This window comes from Dendropsophus ebraccatus, chromosome 8, assembly GCF_027789765.1.
Source record: "Dendropsophus ebraccatus isolate aDenEbr1 chromosome 8, aDenEbr1.pat, whole genome shotgun sequence".
In the NCBI taxonomy this organism is placed as follows: Eukaryota; Metazoa; Chordata; class Amphibia; order Anura; family Hylidae; genus Dendropsophus; species Dendropsophus ebraccatus.
Window position 1 is genome coordinate 12,920,328 of NC_091461.1, and position 26,136 is coordinate 12,946,463.

The following is a 26,136-nucleotide window of genomic DNA, read 5'->3' on the forward strand; positions in this document are numbered from 1 at the left end:
ATATATCTCCTCCCTTCCTAAAGGAGTATGGGTGGGCAGTGACCTGTTCTATACAGTGACAACATGATAGGATCGGGCACCGCTGTCCCTGGTTCAGTAAACCAGCCATGGTTTTTACAACCACTTCACTACAGGGAGAAGAAGCCATACGGTCTCTGGCCTTCAGGAGATATGACAGGTGTCCCTGCTGTGCTCCATCCTTCATGAGACTTTGTGATAGCTCAGGAACCATGGAGTGAGAGTGCTGGCGTGGCAGCACCAGGGGATCAGGGTAGGTGAGAACACAGTACTTTTTATGTTTTCTATGGGGAGAGGTTTTCTATGGGGATTTGCTACTGCTCTGGACAGTTCCTGACATGGACAGAGGTGGCAGCAGAGAGCACTGTGTCAGACTGGAGAGAATACACCACTTCCTGCAGGACATACAGCAGCTGATAAGTACTGGAAGACAGGAGATTGTTATATAGAAGTAAATTACAAATCTATATAATTTTCCTAAACCAGTTGATTTGAAAGAAAAATATTTTAGTCGGAGTATCCCTTTAATGGCAGATATAAGTGTGTCTTTAATCCCTTATCCATGGTCTATGCCTGGTATTCAACTGAATGGGACTCAGCCGTAATACCGGCCTCGGGGAGAACAGAAATATATAATGGGATAGAAAAAGTTATAAAAGCATCGACTTTAAGCCAAGGTAAATATTTTCTCCTCAGTTCGTCTTCCAGAAATCCTGACATAACCTTAATGCCGGCTTCCCATGTATCTGCAGAGAACTCCAGGGGTCCAGCTAAAAGCTATGGTTTTCCTCCTCAGCCGTGTGTAGACTGGGCGTGGAATGACCCTCAGCAGGAGTGAAAAGAGTCCGCTCACTTTATAGCTGCGAGTACCTTATGCTCCAGGGAAGGCAGAGCCGCTGGGTCTGGGGAGAGCGACAATAGCGGACGTTATACGGCAGGGCGGAATAGATTATACAGAGGTTGGCGCAGGGGCAGGACTGGAGTTTTTAACCAGAGTTTCCCTGCTGGGTGTGCGGCGTGCCGAAGTGTAATAGACAAATAAAAAACATACAGTATGCGAAACTACAACTCCCAGTGTGACCGAATAGTCTGAACACTTCCCGCCGCTCTAAATGTCACTTTTTCAGTTCTGTATTTTCCTTTTAACCTTCTAAGAGCCAAAACGCTTTCACCGTGGGCAGAGCCGTATGAGGGGGTTATTGTTTGCAGACCCAGTTGTAGTTATTAATATTACGCAACATTTCCATATTTCGTTGTGTTGTAAAAACAATCCCTGAAGTTTAGTAAAGTAAGTTTTTAAAAGACAAAGAAAACATTGCCATCCAGTGACCACAGACGACAATCATTCTACTTTAACTTCATTCTCTTTGGTCTAAAATGCTATCAGTACTGGCTTTGAATATCGCAACACACTGCACCCCCTGAATATAATGCTGCCACATACTGCACCCCCTGAATATAATGCTGTCACATATGGCACCGCTGAATATAATGCTGCCACATACGGCACCGCTAAATATAATGCTGCCACATACGGCACCGCTGAATATAATGCTGCCACACACTGCACCCCCTGAATTTAATGCTGCCACACACTGCACCCCCTGAATATAATGCTGCCACACACTGCACCCCCTGAATATAATGCTGCCACACACTGCACCCCCTGAATATAATGCTGCCACATACGGCACCACTGAATATAATGCTGCCACATACTGCACCCCTGAATATAATGCTGCCACACACTGCACCCCCTGAATATAATGCTGCCACATACTGCACCCCTGAATATAATGCTGCCAAATACGGCACCGCTGAATATAATGCTGCCACACACTGCACCCCCTGAATATAATGCTGCCACACACTGCACCCCCTGAATATAATGCTGCCACACACTGCACCCCCTGAATATAATGCTGCCACATACGGCACCGCTGAATATAATGCTGCCACATACTGCACCCCTTGAATATAATGCTGCCCCATACTGCACCCCCTGAATATAATGCTGCCACATACTGCACCGCCTGAATATAATGCTGCCACATACTGCACCGCCTGAATATAATGCTGCCACATACTGTACCCCCTGAATATAATGCTGCCACATACTGCACCCCTGAATATAATGCTGCCACACACTGCACCCCCTGAATTTAATACTGCCACACACTGTACCCCTGAATGTAATACTGCCACACACTTTGCTCCCTAAACTGTGATAAACTCTGTACCATGAATATAATACTGTTACATACTGTGCCCCTGAATATGATACTGCCACACACTGTGCCCCTAAATATAATACTGCCATACACTGTGCCCCTGAATATAATACTACCACAAACTGTGCCCCTACATATAATACTTCCACACACTGTGCCCCTAAATATAATACTGCCACACACTGTGCCCTTGAATATAATACTACCACACACTGTGCCCTTGAATATAATACTACCACACACTGTGCCCTTGAATATAATACTGCCACACATTGTGCCCTTGAATATAATACTGCCACACACTGTGCCTCTAAATACAATACTGCCACACACTGTGCCCTTGAATATAATACTGCCACATGCTGTGCCCTTAAATATAATACTGTCGTACACTGTTCCCCCTCAATACAATACTGCGATACACTGTGCCCCTGAATACTGCCATACACTGTGCCCCTAAATACTGCCATACACTGTGCCCCTAAATATAATACTGCTACACACTGTGCCCCTAAATATAATACTGCCATACACTGTGCCCTTAAATATAATACTGCTACACACTGTGTCCCTGAATACTGCCATACACTGTGCCCCTGAATACTGCCATACACTGTGCCCCTAAATATAAAACTGCTACACACTGTGCCCCTGAATATAATACTGCCACACACTGTGCCTCTAAATATAATACTGCCACACACTGTGCCCTTGAATATAATACTGCCACACACTGTGCCTCTAAATACAATACTGCCACACACTGTGCCCTTGAATATAATACTGCCACATGCTGTTCCCCTGAATATAATACTGTCATACACTGTTCCCCCTCAATACAATACTGCCATACACTGTGCCCCTGAATACTACCACACACTGTGCACCTAAAAATAATACTGCCACACACTGTGCCCCTATATATATATATATATATATATATATATATATATATAATGCTGCCATACACTATGCCCCTAAAAATAATACTGCTACACACTGTGCCCCTAAATATAATACTGCCACACACTGTGCCCCTAAATATAATACTACCACACAATGTGCCCCTAAATATAATACTGCCATACACTGTGCCCCTAAATATAATACTGCCATACACTGTGCCCCTAAATATAATACTGCCATACACTGTGTCCCTAAATATAATATTGCCATACACTGTGCCCTTAAATATAATACTGCTACACACTGTGCCCCTAAATATAATACTGCCACATGCTGTGCCCCTGAATATAATACTGTCATACACTGTTCCCCCTTAATACAATACTGCCATACACTGTGCCCCTGAATACTGCCATACACTGTGCCCCTGAATACTGCCATACACTGTGCCCCTGAATATAATACTGCTACACACTGTGCCCCTAAATATAATACTGCCATACACTGTGCCCCTAAATATAATACTGCCATACACTGTGCCCTTAAATATAATACTGCTACACACTGTGCCCCTAAATATAATACTGTCACATGCTGTGCCCCTGAATATAATACTGTCATACACTGTTCCCCCTTAATACAATACTGCCATACACTGTGCCCCTGAATACTGCCATACACTGTGCCCCTAAATACTGCCATACACTGTGCCCCTAAATATAATACTGCTACACACTGTGCCCTCTGAATATAATACTGCCACACATTGTGCCCTCTAAATATAATACTGCCATACACTGTGCCCTTAAATATAATACTGCCATACACTGTGCCCCCTGAAATGAATCACTATGCTGCTGTGCCCCCTGACAATACTCCCCTGTCCCAGTTCTCCCACCGCTGTACACGTCTGCCCTCTGCTGGCCAAGCCTAGCTACCGCAGAATGAAGTGTGGCCTACTATGTTCTTATCCTATACAAAACAAAGTATATACAACCTGTGCCGAGATGATGGAGTCTTATAAGGGTTTTCCGGCCACTGATCCATAGGAGACAATATCAATGTGTGATGATGAGTCAATGAGGACCGCGTGGCCCCTGGTGCACCTAACAATAGGGACAGGGGAGAGGAGGGAACACACACTGCTCCACACTGAGGATCTCTATACACCACAGGGGGAAGAGAGGCTGAATCCCACAGATGTAAAATAGGAGGATGAATGACGACATCAGAGACAAAATGGAGAATAAAGAGGTTTTAGGCAGATGAGGAGGAGCCGCTGCCAGCGTCTAAAAGCTCCACAGGAAACCCCTGACCTAGATGCATGGCGAGAGCGTAACGCTCCTCCACCAGGAACGGCCGTAAACTGGATTACTATAAGACGTCACACCAGAGCCGGTAACGTCCATACAGGAAGAGGTCGTAAAAAAGGGACAAGAACCTCATAGTATTATTACTGGGACACCATACTGGGACTGTGTCATCTCTCATCTTTACTGTTTATGAAACAGGAGGATCAGGCTGGACAAGACTCCATTAGCAATCCCCACTGAAGAACACACTATACACGGGAAACAAGCACATGTTTCTGTGAAGTTGTCTGCTCGTATGCACTTCTATTTGTGGCCATTTTCAGGAGGGTGGCGCTGTGCAGTCCATACAGTCCATGGGGACATGGCTCTGCAATGTAAGTACTTACCCTGAACATTTAGGCCACATCTCCATTGCAGTCACTTCATGCGGCTGAATCCACGTCCCCATGCAGTTGCCAGAATTGATCAGCAACATTACACGGCTATTGGTGACCACATGGGGTTGTGGTTTTAGCTGTAATGTGGGCACATGGTCCTAATGGAGTTATCAAGCATTACAAGAAACAAAGCTACTTTCTTGCAAAAAAAACAGCGCCACCCTGTCCTCAGGTTGTGTGTGGTATTACAACTCAGATCCATTCACATCCATGGAATTGAACTACAATACCACATATGCCATTGCCTGGGTTGCTGGTACTGATGTTGGGGCCTGCTGGTGGGTTTTGGAGCCTACTTGTCACAGTGGCTAGGAGCGGTAACAGCCATCCCTGGACACATGGCAACCGGACCTTAGTTAGAGCAGTGCAAGTGCAGAGTCCCACTTTAAAGAAAGTCTGAAAGTAAGTAAAGTCTGAAACAGTAATACTGATCCAGCAGATAAATAGGTGAGTTGATAGAAGTAACAGAAGTCAGTGTCAGGGACCGGATAGGAGGGTCCTTGCCTAATGTGCTATGTACTTTGCCAGGATATGGTGAAGTGTCTTTAGAGTGTTTGAAGAAATCCTCATACTCCTGTATGGATGAGTCCCTGTTATCTCACCTAACCGCCTTCTGCCCCACAGTGTTTCCGTCCTCTGGGGTAGTACAAGTTCCTGGTCTCTGCTCCAGGTGGAGCTGGCTTGTAGAACCCGTCCTATAAAGCTGAGCGTCAGTCAGTAGAGAGCGGCTTACTGGCACTGTGCTCTACTGCAGCTCCAGTCTTGAATAATCCGTCCCTTTCTCTAAGGTGGTCGACTGTCCTGTGTTCTTAAGTCAGTCTACGATGTAGGTAAGGGGTGAGATTCCCTTGTTTCCGGCTTCCCTGGGGGCTTCCCTTGTCTAGAAACCTTGAGTGCTTGGGTGACTAGCTGGTGGAAACAGGTCTACTCTCCTCTGTCTGGAACTAGACTGAATACCTCAAGGAAGGGCAGGCTAAAGACAGCAGCGAGTGTGTAGCTAGACCTAGTGTTAGCTGCAGCCGTGCTGTAAGAGTGTGACATCTAGTGGTTGGAGTAAGGAACAGCGGCCTCCTCTCCTATCCTGTGACACTAGACTAGAATGAGACACTTTACCAAGGTGTAAGGAGAAAAAAAAAACACGTAGTGGGACACTACACATACACACTGAGGACAGGACAGACTGTTTATGGAAGTTATCTTATCCTGGACAATAGTTTTAAATATTCCTATTGCATTACCAGACACAATCTATAGACAAAAGGTTTCAGGTAAGAGCATGTTTTTCTAAATACTGGGGTGCACTGTGATAAGCCAAGAGCCCTTCACTGTCTTTATACAGGGTCCCCTGCTGTCCGATCCACCCCACCGCTGAGAACTTGCTATCAATGGTGGTCACCCAGACAGGAAGTCAATAGGTTGCTAGGCAACCATAGCACATACACCATGGACGGAGGAAGTCGAAGGGGTCGATGATGAATAAAACTCACCTCATTATTCAACACCACGATTTTTCGGTGTCGGGGATAAATGGCGCGGAGGATTTCAGTCTCTGTCAGACGCAGCGCTCTCCATGATTGTCACTACATCATACTACACAACCATAAAAAGAAAATGAATTGCTGAGGTTTCAGGGGGAAAACAAGAATAATGGCAGCAACTGTATGAGAAATTATAGATGAAGTGACAAATTCTATTACCAGACAAAAAGATAAGTCTCCCGATGCTGCATCCCATAGCTCAGGGCGGCGAAAGGTTCCCATCTTTGTATTTGTGTTATGGCATTACCCAGAAGTCTCTGCTCCTGCTCTCCTCGCAGCGTACCTCCACGCCTAACAGCATTTCACAGATTAAATCCCCATAAAATGTTAAGTGACTTTGCGAGTACTTTGTTTTACTGCGGATCTCGGGTTTTATCCTGTATCACACACCGCGGCAGCGGCGGCGCAGGATTACATCTTGTGACCTGGATCTCTGGCATAAGCCCTGGAAGACACCATGATGGAAGGTCTGTACAGGCCGCCATGATGTCATCCATCCAGTGTCATCATCAGATCGGTGTATGTAAGTGTAAAAACCTACATGCGTCGTGGCAGGGATACCGTCCTGGCATCCATAGGCTGTAGGCCTAAACAGATTGAGCAGTGCTGTCATGGAAACAGGGAGAGGTGAGTATTAGTACTCGTTCACAACAGTCACTCTTTATCTGATGACTATGTTTGGGTCATTTGCCAGTTTTTACTCTGACTCAAAGTGCGTTTTTCTGCACTTTTAGACTATGTTTACATTACGTTCAGTATTTTTTTTATGACAAGAACGGCTGTTTTTACCAAATAAAATGTTTGTTCTTGTCATAAAATAATGAGCAGCATTGAAATCAATGCAAACAGCCATTGTTGGCACAGTGTATTGAACGGCCGCTGTTCGCAACTGCCACACGAATAATTGACATGTTAATTATTTGTGGCCGTCGCTCGGAAACTGCGGCCGCAAATAATTGACAGTTCACACACATTGTGTGTCTGTCATGTTGGCCATAGTGTGCCTGGAAATCAAGGGTTAATTGATTGCCAGGCACAACCATACGGCGGCCAGATTTCAATGATATGAAATAATGTTCATCCTGCCAAATGAACATGAAAAACAGCGGCTGTTGTATGACACTACCAATAACGGCCGTTGTTATACATCTTGTGAACATGACCTTATAGGAGAAGTCCAGCCAAATAAAAAAAAAAACTGTGCTGAAAGGAGGTGGGGGAACATAATAAAGAATGTATACTTACCTGTCCCCATTCCCCCACAGAGGAGCGTCACCAGCTGTCTGACCACCGCCAGTAATACTTTTCTCCTGGATTTCTGCTACATCACAATTTAGGGGAAAGTACCTAACCTGACTGATGGATTGCCCGCTTAGCCAGTCAGTGACGACAATTCAGTCGTGTCGTGATGTTGCAGGAAGGATCGCTAGGGGAGGTCCAGCGATCCAGGAGCGATAATGTAGCGCTCGTGGTGGCACGGCAAGGTGGGGAGGAGACATGGCTGGAAGCAAGTGTAGATTTGGTATGCCGGGCGCAGATTCGGAGACAGCTGGGGGGGGGGGGGTAACATAGTTTCTGTAGCACCATATACACTACATACCAGTATATCCATTGTTGTGCATTGGGCTGGATCTATTGTTCTCTGTTATCAGCTATTTCATGATTAGAGACCGCCATGACCTTTATTGGATGATTGACAGTTTGTTGTGATGGTCACATGTTTATGTTATGTGTCTCCTAAGTTTCGGGTGTTGAGTCGAGTGTCCCTTTAAATCCAGAATTAAGGTCTCAGGGGTCCCGTCGCTCTAAACTTTAAACAACATAAACATAGATAAATATAAAAAAAAAAAAAAACTGCTGGGGAAGCGGCTGCGGGCGGGATTGCCGCCATTACCATAAGACATTAGAGGCAGCGTGGCTGGAGATGAGATGGGATGTGACATCTATTAGCATATTTGTCTTCAGGAATGTTGTCAGGACGCGCGGCATTAGACTGGTGAAGGAAAAATTCAAAGAACATTTTCCCACAGGACATGTAGCGATTAATCTGCCGCGGAAACAAAACAGAAATAGTCCTCGTCCTCGTCGGCGAGCTTGCGGCTTCATCCGCTGACTGATGGAAGGGAACGTGATAAAAGTGACAGCCCCTCAACAAGCTCCGTTAGGTTCTATGACCAGACTTAAAGGGATTTTCTCCTGGAATTCCCAGTGATTTCTGGAATATACCACTCCTGGAGTCACGCTCAATGACTCCTTAGAGGTGTTCCCAATATGGCGGTCAAGGATGAATTATTCTGTAGAGTAATGCTTGATTGGAGCCTCCATCTAAGTTCAGGAGTGACCCCTTATAGCGCCACTTAAGACATGGCGCATATGCGTCTGGCCAGCCACGCCTTTGCATTCATTCTAATTTTTGTATATTTTGTCCCTTGAAGGGATGTGTAAATGGCATGTAAAAAAATTGGAACAAAAAATACAATACATTAGAGCAATGGATTTGCTGGCATACTTGCAGTAACATATTGCATTTTATTTTCATTCAAATTTTTGTATATTTAGGGCCCAAACTCACGGAGCAAAAGAGGCTGAATTTATGAGCGGATTCCGCTTGAGATTTTGCCTGTCCTGTTGCTTCAGCGAGACTTCTATCATGTTCGTTCTTTAAGCGGAGAGCAGAGGTGCACAAGAAATCCCATTGAAGCAATAGAACAGGCAGAATCTCAAGCAGAATCCGCTCATGAATTCAGCCTCTTTTGGTCAATGGGCCCTTAGTTTACATATCCCTTTAAGGGATAAAATAAATCAAAATTAGAATGGAAAAAAAATGCAACACGTTACTGTGGTGGGCGGGATATATTAGTGACAATTGTTTGGCCGTCAGTTATTGAAGGTGTATGGCCAACATTATCCGAGCATCGAGCTTGATGGAACACTGAGCATGCTCACTCAACACTTCTCTCCCACCTCTTTCTGGTTGGATCCATACATTGCCAGAATATCTAGGGGATAGGTGGGGAAAGGGAAATTCCCCCTACACCTAGCAATCCAGAAGAGGGCGCTGTCATTTTGAAGACCTCAACATAGTAGCAGCCAAGGTTTCTACCACTATAAAGCTTTTGCACACCCAGGTCTGCAGGCAAAGCAGGTCTCCAAACACCTGACCAAAAAATCCACCCCCTTCTCACAGAATCAAGAACACAATAACCAGGAGACAAGAGGAAGATGTCAGTGAATGGAGGAAGAATATGAGAACATTCTAGAGACCAACAGTGTACCAGAGTGTACAGAAAGACTAGAGACTGGCTGTGTATCTGGAGAAAGTACAGAACCGCAGAGAGCGACAGATCCTGAGCTGCTACAGACTGAGTGCCCAGAGCCTGGCCATAGAATCAAGACAGCACTGATATACAGTACATAGCTGCCCAGAGAGAGAAGACTGTGCCAGTAATGTCACCAGACCCCATAGAGAAAGAGGCTGACTGCCTGCTACACTGCTCCAAATACTAAGCAGTGAGGGAGACTCACCTCAATGGAGGAGAAAGGGAAACTGCCCATCCTCCTGAGGGAGGAAGAGAAACTGTCCATACCCCTGGGAAAGGAAGAGAAACTGCCCATCCTCCTAGTGGAGAAAGAGAAACTGCCCATCCTCCTGGGGGAGGAAGAGAAACTGCCCATACCCCTGGGGGACGAAGATAAATTGCCTATCATCATGGGGGAGGAAGAGAAACTGCCCATCTTCCTGGTGGAGGAAGAGGCTCACTGCCTGCTACACTGCTCCAAAAACTAAGCAGTAAGGGGGAAACTCACCTCAATGAAGGAGAAAGAGAAACTGCCCATCCTCCTGGGGGAGGAAGAGAAACTGCCCATCCTCCTAGTGGAGGAAGATAAACTGCCCATCCTCTTGGTGGAGGAAAATAAACTACCCATCCTCCTGGTGGAGGAAGAGAAACTGCTCGTCCCCCAAAGGAGAAAGAGAAACTTGCCACCCCCCTGGGGGATGAAGAGAAACTGCCCATCATCCTGGGGGAGGAAGAAAAACTGCCCAGCCTTCTGGTGGAGGAAGAGAAACTGCCCATCCTCCTGGTGGAGGAAGAGAAACTGGCCACCCTTCTGGGGAAGGAAGAAAACATGGCAGGCATAGCATCACAATCAGGGCTTGCCATAAACTGAGATACCCTGACCGCATCCTATAATGTTGGGTATTATATCGGTGAGGAATCGGTGTACTACTAGACATATATAAGGGTTATAGAACTTTATATGGTGCTTTGAATGTTTCTACAAAGCTGTCTGAGTTTCCTTCATGTTTGTAGAACTTTCCTCAAAAGACCCCGACCCCTTGCCCCCATCTCTCAGCCATAAAGAATGAAGACCCAGACGTTCCTCCGGGGACACGGGGCCTTCCCACAGTCACATCTCAGCCATTTGCCAAAGCGAGAACCTGGGTGATGGAATCTGAAGGATAATTTCACTAATGTAAGATAAATGGTGAGTTCAGATAAGTAGCCCAGAAATCACCGATGATTATATGAATGGATCTTCCTAAATGGCTTATTACAAGTCGAGTAATGTATAAATTATAATTAAATATGATGGGCCGTAATAGCCCGAGATGTCTCCTCCGCCACCACCGCCGCCTCCTCTCCTGCCTCAGGCTCTTTGGTTGTTGATTGCAAAGCTAAAATTAAATTTCATAATAAAATTCAGGTAGAAGATGGATACAATAGGAAGATCCTTAAAGGGGCATAGGGTTAGAAAACATGGCTGAGTTCTTCTAAAAACAGCTCTACACCTTAGCACTTTGACCCTTACGTTGGAGCAGAATAGTGAGTGCAGCTCTGGAGTACAGGATGTAACTCAGGGTCAGTAATGTAATGTATGTACACAGTGACCCCACCAGCAGAACAGTGAGTGCAGCTCTGGAGTACAATACAGGATGTAACTCAGGATCAGTAATGTAATGTATGTACACAGTGACTTCACCAGCAGAATAGTGAGTGCCGCTCTGGAGTATAATACAGGATGTAACTCAGGATCAGTACAGGATAAGTAATGTAATGTATGGACACAGTGGCCCCACCAGCAGAATAGTGAGTGCAGCTCTGGAGTATAATACAGGATGTAACTTGTTACATTATAAATTATGCAATGAAAATACATACTAGTGTGTTTACCAAACAACCAAATTGATTTGGAACATATCTGTTTATTATATTTCCTTTATCATAGATATATATACTGTTATTATGGGCTCCCAATGATGTAGCTCACATGCCCAGCTGTATACAGTGAGGTCCGCACATCCCACCCAGATAAATATAGTGATTACAGATGGATGTTTTCTGTGCAACCAGCAATAGGAAAACCACAACAAGACGACTCAACAAACACCCAGGAATCTGGAAGGAGAAAAAAAAATACTCCTTAAAATCACAGGCGCTTCTCCTCTAAACACGGTGTAACTTCCAGTCCCATCCAACCTCTGCCTTAGATGTAGTGAGGGATGTACCGTGTCATACAGATACTAAATAGTACAAGTACATTCTGCTTCCTTGGTTTTAACTTGAGGGACGTCTTTTTTCCAACCTTACTACCTGAGTAACTATGTAATGTTACCTGCATACTGTTACTAAACATAAAATATATATATATTTGCCCGTACAGTGACCATATAGCAGTAGATACAGACTCTGCAGACTGTATTAGTGACTACATCCAGTGACTAAGAGGGGGCATTGTAGACATTCTTCTTCCCTTTTCTTCTTCATTCGACCCAGATCTCCCACCAGTAATAACTTTTCCAATCTGTAACTCAATAGGTAATAATAGCCCTTTTGGTAGGTAAGTGCCCTTTTAGGTATCTGACCTCCAGTAGGTAGATAAGTGCCCCCAGTATACATGCGATCCCCTCCCCTTTAAGTAGACAGGTAATTGGCTTCTGGTAGGTAGCAAGGTGCCTGTCTGTAGGTATTTGTCCCCAGCAGGTAGATACCCATGTCCCCAGAGAGTAGTTGGCCTCCTGTATATAGCCAGGTGCCACCTCCCCATAGGTGGATAAGTACCCCCCGGTAGGGAGCTATGTATCTCCAGTAGATGGTTGCATTTCTGTACACAGTCAGTTGTCCCCGGTAGATATTTGGCCCACAGTAGGTAGATGGGCAGGTCTCCTTGGAAGTAGCCAAGTGCCACCCCCAAAGGTAGATAGGCGGCCATAAAGGCGGTGGCACTGTGGGTGCCTATCCTACCTTCTCTATGTTCTGGCCCTGGGGAAGATAGATAGATATGAGATATATGATAGATACATAGATATGAGGTAAGTTGATGTCGCGCGGTGAAGGTTCATTGCTGAGGCTTAAATAAAGGATTGGTTCTAGATACAATTTATTAGGCTTCTTGCCGTCATAATAGTAATAAAAACCTCTGACGTCCACCAGAGACCCAGCACAGCAGAGTGCAGTGTGCGCACACATCCTCCATGCTCACAAGACGTCAGGCTCCACAAATTGATTATAAATTCTCAGTAATAAATCGCAAATTAATAACCAGCGGAGATGAGATGACAGGATGTGGGGCAATGTCACGTGATGGGGGGTCCCATCCCAAGGGAAATGTCATGTTCATAAGTAACCTACTATTGGGAAATCTGGGTCACTACCATACTTATACTGGAAATAGGAAAACGTAGGACCCTATTCCACGGGCCGATTATTGTTCGCATAGTCGTTTAGGTTAAACGATCAAAACGACCGCTATTGTGAAAGACCTAAAATCGTTTGCCCATTTACATGGAACGATAATTGCTACTTATGATCGTTTTTGCATTCATCTTGTTGTCGCTATTGCGTTTGTCACTACTGTGAACGACCTAACGACATCTTATTCAATGTGAACGAACAACAATAAAAATAGGTCCAGGTCTTATTAAACGATCAACAAGTTCTTATTCGGTCGTTAATCGTTAACTGCTATTCAACCGAATGATTATCGTTTAGATTTGAACGATTTAACGAAAATCTGAACAATAATCGTCCCGTGGAATAGGGCCCTTACTCTATGCTGTTAAAGAGGACGTCAGTGATCCAGCCCTGCACTCATAGACAGTGCCATTTTAGGTTACATCTGTGAATCCGTTTACCAAAAAAAAAAAACCTCTTTACCCCAGAAAAACAGCTCTAAAATCTTGGCCACTAGGTGTCTGACTTGTCTACAATTTGCTATCCACTGCATGTTGTCAGGGGAAATCTGTCTCGAGAAACAGAGACAGAACACAGGAAGTGGGGGTGGGGCATAGTTACTGCTATGTGCAAAGAAGGGGAAAGAGAGTACCTGCATTCAGCACCCACTCTCTATAACAGGAAGGAGGGTAAATGACAGTGGGGCACCATCTTACTGTCGTATTTATGATACTTCAGAGTTTCCAGCTCTCCCTGTATTCTTAGATGGATAGGATTTAAGAAATGGCCATCAGGTAGGGTGGGTAAAGGGCCCCCTACTACTAGTATTATAATGATAGATAGCACTAGGACCCAGGAGCCTCCGGTAATGCTTCTATACACTAAAATAAGGCTTTATGTAAGTCATGTGACCCCATCCAGAACTGGCCCCTTGTTGTGGCGCCCCCTATATCTCGCATGTCCCATAAGGCAGCGGTGTAGCAGACAGATGCCGCCTACGAGTGACAGAGGTGGCAGCTCCGGGGCTCACAGGGACCGGCGCAGGAAGACAGTGTTAAGTTCTTGAAGGACGCGAGGAAGGTTGAGAGCACGGCTCACCTAATTCACAAAGACAAGGCACTAAAGTCGCCTATATAAATGAAATACTGAAGCCATCTCGCTATGAATCACGGAGGGGATGACACTGCTCACTCTCACCGGAGTTCTATTTTACAAGTGCATTTCCAAAGGCGAGAGTTTGGCTATCCCCAAAGTAGTCCTAGAAAGTCAGTCACAGGCCATTACCGGCATGATCGGTGAGATGTCTGTGTCTCCTCATCAGGCCCAGAGGACAACTGCACGGAGCGCGACAGATAAACCTGCGCTCATGGAACGCCTACGCCTGGCGGGAGGCGGCATTTAAGGGGTTAACAGAAGATAAAGCTGAGGAATTGTTCCAAAAATATTGGCTCATAACTAAATGGAAAAGAAAAAGTCTGCAAAAAGTTTGATCCAGTAACAAAAGAGCAGACCTGTACCTATATATACAACATGAAAACCCCTAGATAGGTAAGAGCTACATTCTGTATTCTACTTCAGAGCTGCACTCACTATTCTGCTGGTGGGGTTACTGTGTACATATATTACATTACTGATCCTGAGTTATATCCTGTATTATACTCCAGAGCTGCAATCCCTATTCTGCTGCTGAAGTCACTGTGTGCATAATATACCCTGTAATGTATCAGTTTGCTGGTAATATAACCTTGTATCAGTAAGTCTGACCTCCTCAGTGATACAGATGTGTCCCGCCTCACCTTTCCATTAGATAAGTTAAAGAAATGGATTTTACATAATAATTTATCACCTTAATATCCTGACAGTATTGTGCACTCGTCTGACCTTATTCACATAACAATTCCTATGTCTCTTTCACAGACTTATATAGTGCTCACACAGTGACTCGAGGTCATAACCTTCTTTCACTGTGAGAAGCTTATGATGTCACCACAATGATCAGTGATGTATTTCTATCAGAGATCACATGACAGTGGACACATCCATAGGTTTATGGATACATCCCTTCCTGTAGAACGTACAGCAGCTGATAAGTACTGGTAGACTGGAGAATTTTTAATGGACGTAATTTACAAATCTCTGACACCAGTTGATTGGAAAGAAAACATTTTTCCTGAATTACCCCTTTAAGGGGTAATCTTATTTAGCATAACAAAAAGGGGGGAATCTGGTGGGGGGGCCCGTTTGGGGATACTAACGACCCTGTTCACCCCTCGTTCATCTGAATAATACATTAAGTCATGCCCTTTAAAAAGTATGATCACTTTTACTTTAATACAAGATGATAGCGCTCCAGAGCTGAAATCCAGTCAATGAAGCATCTGTCAGCTTTGATTCATAATCCAGGGATTAGGCCAGCCCACTGCTATTACCCAAAGACGTTCTTACTAGCCATGAAGATTGTCCAAAGCAGAAAATTCCTTTAAGGGATGTCACAGCTCCAGGTATGATGAGGTCATTGTGCGGTACATGACTCCCACCTCCCCCGTCTGTACCGCCACATTGTGCTGACTAAAACAATCACAACCCCAATCAGTATAATATATACAGTACATAACCTCTCTTCAGACCCCATTGGAGGTATACGGTATTCTCCAATGTACACCAATAAGGGGGGGGGGCGTCAAGGAAGGTTACAGCAAAGGTCATATACGTCACCTATGGGCTCACATAGTGTAAAGAATGTACAGGAAGAGTTAACTCTTTAGTTAAGTTCTTTTAGATTAATTCCTGTAAAATGGAACAATTGGTATAAAGAAGCTGAGTGTATGAAAACCCTATATAATCCCTGCAAGTACACAGCATCAGGGAGAGCAAACACTCATCATATAGAGAGAGGGAGGTTGCAACACAGAAATTAAAAAAAAAAACATCCATATAACAATTCATAATATATAATAGGATGAAAGAGTGTTATAACAGTTATATTCTTGTATATAGGAGCAGTAATATAGTAGTTATATTCTTGTATATAGGAGCAATAGTATAGTAATTATATTCCTGTATATAGGAGCAGTATTATAGTAGTTATATTCTTGTATATAGGAGCAGTATTATAGTAGTTATATTCTTGTATATAGGAGCAGTATTATAGTAGTTATATTCTTGTATATAGGGGCAGTATTATAGTAGTTATATTCTTGTATATAGGGGGCAGTATTATAGTAGTTATATTCTTTTATATAGGAGCAGTATTATAGTGGTTATATTCTTGTATATAGGAGCATTATTACAGTAGTTATATTCTTGTATATAGGAGCAGTATTATAGTGGTTATATTCTTGTATATAGGAGCATTATTATAGTAGTTATATTCCTGTATATAGGAGCAGTATTATAGTAGTTATATTCCTGTATATAGGAGCAGTATTATAGTAGTTATATTCTTGTTTATAGGAGCAGTATTATAGAAGTTATATTCTTATATATAGGTGCAGTATTATAGTAGTTATATTCTTGGATATAGGCGCAGTATTATAGTAGTTATAGTCTTGTATATAGGGGCAGTATTATAGTAGTTATATTCCTTTATATAGGAGCAGTATTATAGTAGTTATATTCTTGTTTATAGGAGCAGTATTATAGTAGTTATATTCTTATATATAGGTGCAGTATTATAGTAGTTATATTCTTGGATATAGGAGCAGTATTATAGTAGTTATATTCTTGTATATAGGGGGCAGTATTATAGTAGTTATATTCTTATATATAGGTGCAGTATTATAGTAGTTATGCAATACAGGAGAGAAAAGAGCGCTGCACCTCACACCTATGGCTGATACTAGTGCCTCTCGGCCGCATAAAAAACATCAGAATTTTGTGTATGAATTGATCAAGCCACACTGCCCCATGTACCGCGTGCAGGTATCTGATACACATGGGTCCCTAAACTAAGTCCACACTGTGTCGGTCAGTGACCACCACAGGCGTGCACAGTCAGGGAAGGGAGGCCATGGAACGGCCCTGCGACCCCCATATCACAGGACCAGACCCAAAAATGCCATGGCAGAACCTGGCCAGCACCGCCGGCGGAGAAGGTCGCCCCCAAACAGCACGAGTCTGGATGAGGTATTGCGCTCACCATAGCTACTGCAGATAGAATGGGACAAACAGGAGGGATTAAAACCATGTGCACTCAGGTGTCTCCTGCTGATTGCGGTCATGTGGGTCTCACCAGGAGGAGTGCAAAAACACTGAGAAAGAAAGAAAGCAAAATGCAATACAGGAGAGAAAAGAGCACTGCACCTCACACCTATGGCTGACACTAGTGCCTCTCGGCTGCATCAAAAGTGCAATACCTTATTCAGACTTGTGCTGTTTGGGGGCAGCTTCCTCCGCCGGTGGTGCTGGCTGGGAGTTTTTTGGGGGGGCATTTTGGGTCTGGTCCTGTGGCATGGGGGTTGCCGGGCCGTTCCATGGCCCCCCTTCCCTGGTTGTGCACGCCTGCGGGGGTGGTGGTCACTGACCGGCACAGTGTGGACTTAGTGTAGGGACCCATGTGTATCAGATACCTGCACGCGGTACATGGGGCAGTGTGGCTTGATCAATTCATACACAAAATTCTGATGTTTTTTATTGTCTAGTGTCAGCCATGGGTGTGAGGTGCAGCGCTCTTTTTCTTCCCTGAACCGTATTGTATTAGTTATATTCTTGTACATAGGGGTCAGTTTTATATTAGTTTACGTAAAAATTTGAAATGTAGCTGTAGTTGTGACTGGAGTATAGAAGTAAGGTGACGCTACAGACAGGATGTTCATACCCAGTATACAAGTAACAAGGAGAAGTGAAATGGGAACCAAAAAATCCAAACCTGTGCACTATATTCTGCCCCTCACGCCTGACAGGGAGGGCGGTAAAATAAACAGACGACTTTATAGCTCCCTGAAATCCTATAAGCGCAAGGTCATTGCATCCTAATAAAATATGCAGCCGTGGCGAGTGAAGCAAAGTGTAATGAAAATGTAGCTGGAATTAATGTGTAATTTGACAAAAGTTTTATGACTACATCAAAAAGCTCCGCTTTAACTTTTATTCGACAGCCGAAACCTTCGCAAACAGTATGAGGACATGGCACCATAAACCTGTAGCCATGACATAAGACCGCCAGAAGGTAAGCCGCCGGAGCCGTCTATTTCTCCCAATTCGTTAGGGATCAATTTGAAACATTCATTTCAGCCTCAGAAGTAAGAGCGCAGCTCCTGGGCCGAGCGGAGAATGATGGGACTGATCCCCGGAATTACAGGGCAGAGGAGTATAAGGCAGAGATGCATAGAAGGAGGATTTTTACCAAAAAGCTAAACCGGCTTGTGAAAAATGAGATACTGAAACGTGAAGGTAATGTGCAACGACCGAGGGGGAAGGGAGTAAGTGGATCTATTGCAAAGAAATAAACTTTTTATTCTAGAATGTAGAAGAATGTTTAAGGATTCTGCTTTCTGTCTGTGTATAAATAAATGTTATAGATTCTATCCTTAAGGTTTTATGATTTAGTAAAAAAAAATCCTTTGTTACATTATAGAACCTAGAGTGAAAACAGGTGGGTGTGTACTCGAGCGCTGTCCGTGTGAACTAGCTGCGTACTAAGGACAGATGGGATCACCTGAATATCCCAATAGTAATACAAAAAACAAAGTAATTGTACCTGTTCCGCGCATTTGATATATAGAATGTGCAATAGACTGTTGAAAAAGCCCTACACTAAGGCTGTATAACCATTACTAACCTCAAGATACATGTTTCGGAGGATCCGCCCTCCTTTCTCAAGAGTCAAGACTCTTGAGAAAGGAGGGCGGATCCTCCGAAACATGTCGAGGTGTTTTTTCTCCCATCAGCTTCAGTAGTTTGTGACGTCACACTACCCAGCAAAAGACTTTTACATTGCAAGTGTTGCACGCGATACCGGCCGGAGCGTGTTCCTTGTGAAGCGGGTATTTCAATTGGAGCAAACAGACTGCAAATCTCTTCAACAATCACTACACCACCACCTGGAGTGAGGATTGCTAGCTTCTTTTCACACTATCCCAGAGGGGATACATGCAGTGGATTACCTGACAAACCTCAACCTTGATAGAACATGTATCTGGAGGTTAGTAATGGTTATACAGCCTTAGTGTAGGGCTTTTTCAACAGTCTATTGCACATTCTATATATCACATGCGCGGAACAGGTACATTATAGAACCTTCTGCTATCCCACTGTCTTCATATAATAACAATACTGCCACCTATATGCAAGATTATAACTACTATAATACTTCTTCTACATAAAAGACTATGGGGGAGATTTATCAAAGGGTGTAAAATTTAGACTGGTGCAAACAGCCCACAGCAACCAATCACAGCTCCTCTCTACTTTCAGCACTGCCTAAAGCTGAGCTGTGATTGGTTGCAGTGGGTAGTTTGCGCTAGTCTAAAATTTACACCCTATGATAAATCTCCCCCTATAACTACTATAATACTGCTCCTATATACAGGAATATAACTACTATAATGCAGCTAGGGGAGAAGATCTGAGTTTGCACCAAAGTCCAATATCATGTTCTGTGTACCCTTGAGCTAGGACATGTACGGTGAGGATAGTAGGCTTAGGGTATGCAGCATAGGGGTGCAAAGCTATAACAAAGTGTATAGATAATCCAGTAAGGGAGACAAAGAAGCTTGCACTCACCAAAAACCGCTGCGGTATGAGTCCGTTTATTTCGTCTTGATAGACAAGAGTGGGGAGGGGAAGTGAAAGTCCACTGGACGCCCCTGCTTTCACTTCCCCTCCCCACTCTTGTCTATCAAGACGAAATAAACAGACTCATACCGCAGCGGTTTTTGGTGAGTGCAAGCTTCTTTGTCTCCCTTACTGGATAACTACTATAATACTGCTCCTATATACAAGAATATAACTACTATAATACTGCTCCTATATATATAAAAATATAACTACTATAATACTGCTCCTATATATAAGAATATAACTACTATAATACTGCCCCTATATACAGGAATATAACTACTATAATACTGCTCCTATATATAAGAATATAACTACTATAATACTGCCCCCTATATACAGGAATATAACTACTATAATACTGCCCCTATATACAGGAATATAACTACTATAATACTGCTCCTATATACAAGAATATAACTACTATAATACTGCTCCTATATATAAGAATATAACTACTATAATGCTGCTCCTATATACAGGAATATAACTACTATAATACTACCCCTATATACAAGAATATAACTACTATAATACTGCTCCTATGTACAAGAATATAACTACTATAATACTGCTCCTATGTACAAGAATATAACTACTATAATACTGCTCCTATATACAAGAATATAACTACTATAATACTGCTCCTATATACAGGAATATAACTACTATAATACTGCTCCTATATACAGGAATATAACTACTATAATACTGCTCCTATATACAGGAATATAACTACTATAATACTGCTCCTATATACAAGAATATAACTACTATAATACTGCTCCTATATACAGGGATATAACTACTATAATACTGCTCCTATATACAAGAATATAACTACTATAATACTGCCCCCTATATACAAGAATATAACTACTATAATACTGCTCCTATATACAAGAATATAACTACTATAATACTGCCCCCTATATACAAGAATATAACTACTATAATACTGCTCCTATATACAGGAATATAACTACTATAATACAGCTCCTATATACAGGAATATAACTACTATAATACTGCCCCTATATACAGGAATATAACTACTATAATACTGCTCCTACAGTATATACAAGAATATAACTACTATAATACTGCTCCTACAGTATATACAAGAATATAACTACTGTTTGGCTATGTTCACACTACGTAAAAGTACGGCCGTTGTTGCCATCAGCAACAACGGCTGTACTTTATGCGCCTGTGAACACTGCCTCTACTTCAATGGGATCCCGGCCAGAGCGTGTACACTTCGTATACGCTCCGAACGAGATACCATGCGAACCCGCAAATAACTAACATGTCAGTTTCAGTAAACTGCGGCCGCAGAAAGCCCTGTCAGTTCACACGATGAAGCGAGCGGCTCCGGACGCTTGCTACATTGTGTGCAGTGGCAAGTTCTGATGCGGGCGTGCGATGATGAGCCTGCATCAGAACACTACGGCCAGAAAGATCATCCGGTGCTGCAGTAACGGCCGGGATGATCCGGGCAGAGACCGGCCGGTCTGATACAGAGTGTGAACATAGCCTAATACTGCTCCTATATATAAGAATATAAGTAGTCTTTATCTCCCCGGAGCTGTAGAGGTTTAGTAGTGTAGGAGGATGTTGTTCCCTCCCGGATCTGCTACGTTACAGTATAACACATGTCAGCATTGTGCGGTAGGTGTCTGCACAGTTTACGGCGTGTCGGCTGTGATGGATATCTGTGACATTCTGTTTCGTGGATCTGGATGATGGGTTTTCTATTTGCCTTTGGTATATTTATATACATGGGATATGTAGCTTGACATTCTGCCAGGAGGTTATCAAACATTATCTGCGCCTAGTGTAACATGGGAAACAATAATATGTTTCCTTAAAGGGATAGTCACATCTTTTAAAGGACTTGTGTATGTGTGCGTGTACATAGGGGGAGATTTATCAAACATAGTGTAAAGTAAAACTGGCTCAGTTGCCCCTAGCAACCAATCAGATTCCACCTTTCATTTTCTAAAGAGTCTGTGAGGAATGAAAGGTGGAATCTGATTGGTTGCTAGGGGCAACTGAGACAGTTTTACTGTACACCATGTTTGATAAATCTCCCCCACAGTCTTGTCTTGAAATACTCTGTGCTGCTGTGGGCATTCCCATGAGCTGGTCGAGTTCTAATCTTGCCCAGTTTATATGGCAGGGATTCATCGTAGTGCTCAGTCCTGACACATTGAATACATAGCGGCCATGATGGATGTGTATAGTCATATAACAACGCTATAAGAGTCGGCCATCCACCAGGACATCACATGTATTACAATGGCAGCGCTCCATCATTAGCTCAAGGACAACGGCTGCGCCCGCGCCATATCACTCATCCAATGACGCCGCAACGGACCAAGCGCTACATATTTATCTCAATAGCTGCGCCCAGAATTGCCGCTGTGTTCTGTTATCTGAATGGGATTTCTTGAATGTGACCTTAACAGTGTAACAATGATTCTTCCTTCGGGGGGGGGGGGGGTACTATTGTGCTTCCTGCAGATATGGCGACAATAGAGCAATAAGACCTAATATATTGTGGGAGGAAACTTTACCTACCGATGTAGCAGAGCTGAGTGTCTTATGCACTTGCAGTTTCCTGCTATCCAGTGTAAATCACTTACTGTACTTATCAGCTGGTGTATGTTCTGCAGGAAGTTGTGTATTCTTTCGAGTCTGACACAGTGCTCTCTGCTGCCACCTTTGTCCAGGTCAGGAACTGTCCAGAGCAGCAGCAAATCCCCATAGAAACCATCTCCTGCTCTGGACAGTTCCTGACATGGACAGAGGTGGCAGCAGAGAGCACTGTGTCACACTGGAGAGAATACACCACTTCCTGCAGGACATTCAGCAGCTGATAAATACTGGAAGACTGAAGATTTTTAAATAAAAGTAAATTACAAATCTATTTAACACCAGTTGATTGCAAAGAAAAAACTTTTCTCCATTAAATGTGCTCACGCCATGTATGGCTTAGCCATATTACCTACTGACCTGTTGTCCTTAGGGGACCTGCTGCTCCTGGGATCTATTGTGATCTGGCCGCTGGGACGCATTAAAAACACTTCTGCATTAAGGTCAATATCCTATATACCAATGTTTACACCAGTGTACACTAACCTCTGTGTGCGTGCATACAGTATATAGGCTATGTTCACACAACGTATGAGACTGGCCGTTCCGTGAATAGTGGCCCCAGAAAACTGACATGTCAGTTGTTTGCGGCGCTGCTAGGGATCCTGGCCGGAGCGTATACCATATATGTGAGCAGGAGCTCTTGATGTATATTTCATGTGCCGCCTGCGCTCACCATGGAGTCAATCATCTGCTTCATGTCTCTTTGTTACATTTTGTTTCTCCTTTTAATACCCTATGATATGTGACCAAGGATATACAATGTATACAGCTAAAGGCAGCTATCTGCTCCTGGCCTTAGAAAACCTGAGTAAGTAGATGCATATCTTACTTAAAGTGATTGTCCACTTACATAGGTCAGCCGTTATCACTATGGGAGTGGCTTAGCATTACATGGTAACTAATAGAAGAGGAATGTTGTTGGGCAGTCGGCTATATGGGGTCTAAAGAGGATGATTCCCTTAACCATAGGCTGCCTTGTTATCACGAGAACATGCAAAGAGATTCTCTAATATCAACAGCCAAAATCAGTCCCCCTTAACCAAACTTTGAATTAAAATTCGGGATCATCAGAGGACTGAGCGCCATAACCAGTGATTGGCCGAGTGGGCTGTGATTCCCGAGACTGGCCGTGCACTGTCATCTCAGTCAGCGATTGGATGAGAAGGCTGGAGGTGGCTGTAGATACTGGAGACCAGAGAAGCAGGACACCAGAAGAACATGGACAGGGTAGCATACACTTTTTTTTTTTTAGGTTTTTATGTGCATCCTCCATTTTTACGAGCTTGTTATAAACTTTTTTCAACGTTCTTAATGAATATCTGTTCATAAGATTTGAGTCGCTCGTCTCTAGCCAGATCACTTTGGGTCAAATTTACTTTAACAGTTTGGAGGAGATCTCCGGGCTGGGGTGATTTTTGGCAGAGTGCCGGGGAGGGGGAGGATGAAAGAAGTAACATGCTGTCACCTGCCCCACTCCATCCCTGGTGCTGGTATGCCGCAGCTCTGGTCCTCCGGTCCCCCAAATTGGGTTGGGACCACTTTTCGGCACATTATGATGCAAGGGACTGCCTCTTATTCTTGCCACCTTTCTAGTAGACTACACTTATTGTCTGATATACTGTGACCTTCGGCTGTAATGGTGCACACTCGATTACGTTGATACCGGATGCAATTATATATGAATGCAGGTTAAATTTGGGGATTTCACCATTAATATGGTGGTGCCTTCATGGCTGGAAGCTAAATCCGGTAAGCTAAGGTTGTCATCAGGTTTCTGTTGTCTGTGTTGAACGTCCTGACTGATGGGAGAGCATTCATCCCATTGCAATGTCCATGTCTTATGATGAGTTACTCTCTTCTTTTTAAGGGGTTGTGTAGGATTCAGTGCATAGTTAGACAAGATGCCAACATACATATTAGCATTGTTTGTTTTAAAATTTGGACGGATACTGGAGACCAGCACTAGGTACCACCATGGGGTGGAGGGGGCACATGTGGACCCCATTACCGTCCCTGTTCTTGTCCCTTTTACTTACGCTCATATTGCTTGCACTCTTTTATTTTCTCATGCATTGTATTTTATTGCCGACTCCATCTAGCATAACCTGCATGATCCATCTCCTCATCCATCGATCCCCATTATACAGCCATTCCCAGAATAAGCTCTATATATATATCACATATTTAGCAATTCCTCATTATATATCATTATGTAAATGTTTCCTTTGTAGATACGGGCTGCTTTTATTTTCCTGTCTTTATATGTGTACAACCTGTCACCATCTCCCATGAAGTCTTCATATTCTATTCAGAGTTATTCTTAGTGTTTGCTGCCTTCCTGGATCGGAGTTGCTGGGTGACACCTATAATAATAACCGTGACAGAACCAATACAAGTTGTTGCCTATCCTGGAATAGTATATAAATCTGCTACTGCTGAACCATTCTCTACCGCACTGACAACTCAGCTCTGCTGTGCCTGCCTATAGCCCAATGTAACACAGCTCATTGTCTAGGCTACCGACCACCACCAAACAGTGTAGATGTACCACATATATATCAATAAGACCACTGCCATAGAGATGAGAAGTGTATGGGGGACTAGGGGCACTGCTTCAATTTTAGGGCAACAGAGGAATTATTACAGTGTATGGAAGATTGGGGGACTGAGGGGGCTCTGCTATGGTATATGAGGACATATGAGGGATTATTACAGTGTATGGGAAGCTGAGGACATTGGAGGAACCATTAGTATGTAGAGGACTAATGGGGGTGCCATTACTTTGTGAAGACCAATGAGGGCAATAATAGTATTGGGGGCACTATTACTATTACTGTCAGGGGAACTAACTGGGACAGTCTTACATCTTGGTAAGTTGGACTTTATTATCTAAAGTGGGGGACTGCTAATGTAAAACTTTCCACTAAACTACTAAAGTCTAGGGCAATATAAAGGGCACTACAAACTATGAGTCACCAACAAAGATGAGGAAGCTTTTTAAAAGTTCAGTTCGGCAGGTTTGTCAAACTTTGGAGTAACGTTTGGGTTCAACCGAACCGAAATTTGAACGGTTAAACGATTGCAGGTGTCTAGATTTTTTGGTGCAGTTCACAAAGTTCACTCATCAATACTTACCTGTCTGTGCTCCCCCTGTGTCCTTCCTCAGCCAGTGGTTGGCTGAACGGGCTGTCACTCCCAAGACGTAATTTGGGTAAGTGGACTGGAGCTGGGTACAATTAGCGGGGGACACCGAAGATCCAGAGGAGGACACCAGGTTAGCGCAAACCGGTGAATATTCCTAACAAACTATGCGGCTGCCATCTTTATGAACGTGTTCCAAACTTTCCAAGTTTGGTTCGGAACCAAATCGAACTTTTTGCAAAGTTTGGAAAGTTTGTAAGATTTGGTTTGCTCATCTCTAGTCACCACTAATGTCTGATGCACTATGAGAGACTAAAAAGAGTTTGCAAAAAACTAGATGACATTTTCATGGCGGTCCGGGCCAGAAAGAAAAATCGGAAAGGGAAATTATTCCAATCAAAGAAGCCACATAGATTTTTACGACCTAATTTTTTATGACC

At 43.5% G+C, this 26,136-nt stretch overlaps 1 protein-coding gene across 2 annotated transcripts in view; it reads right to left on the reverse strand.

Moving 5' to 3' along the window:
- SORCS3 (sortilin related VPS10 domain containing receptor 3) overlaps positions 1 to 26,136 on the reverse strand; it is a 420,882-nt gene that overhangs the window by 307,937 nt on the left and 86,809 nt on the right. The window contains exon 1 of one of the 2 annotated variants that reach the window (XM_069979814.1): positions 6,603 to 7,025. The exons of the other annotated variant lie outside the window; for it this stretch is intronic. Coding sequence (XP_069835915.1) covers positions 6,603 to 6,665 — 63 coding nt within the window. The 5' untranslated portion in view covers positions 6,666 to 7,025. Of the gene's footprint in view, positions 1 to 6,602; positions 7,026 to 26,136 lie in introns of those variants that run through there. 2 annotated transcript variants of the gene reach the window in all.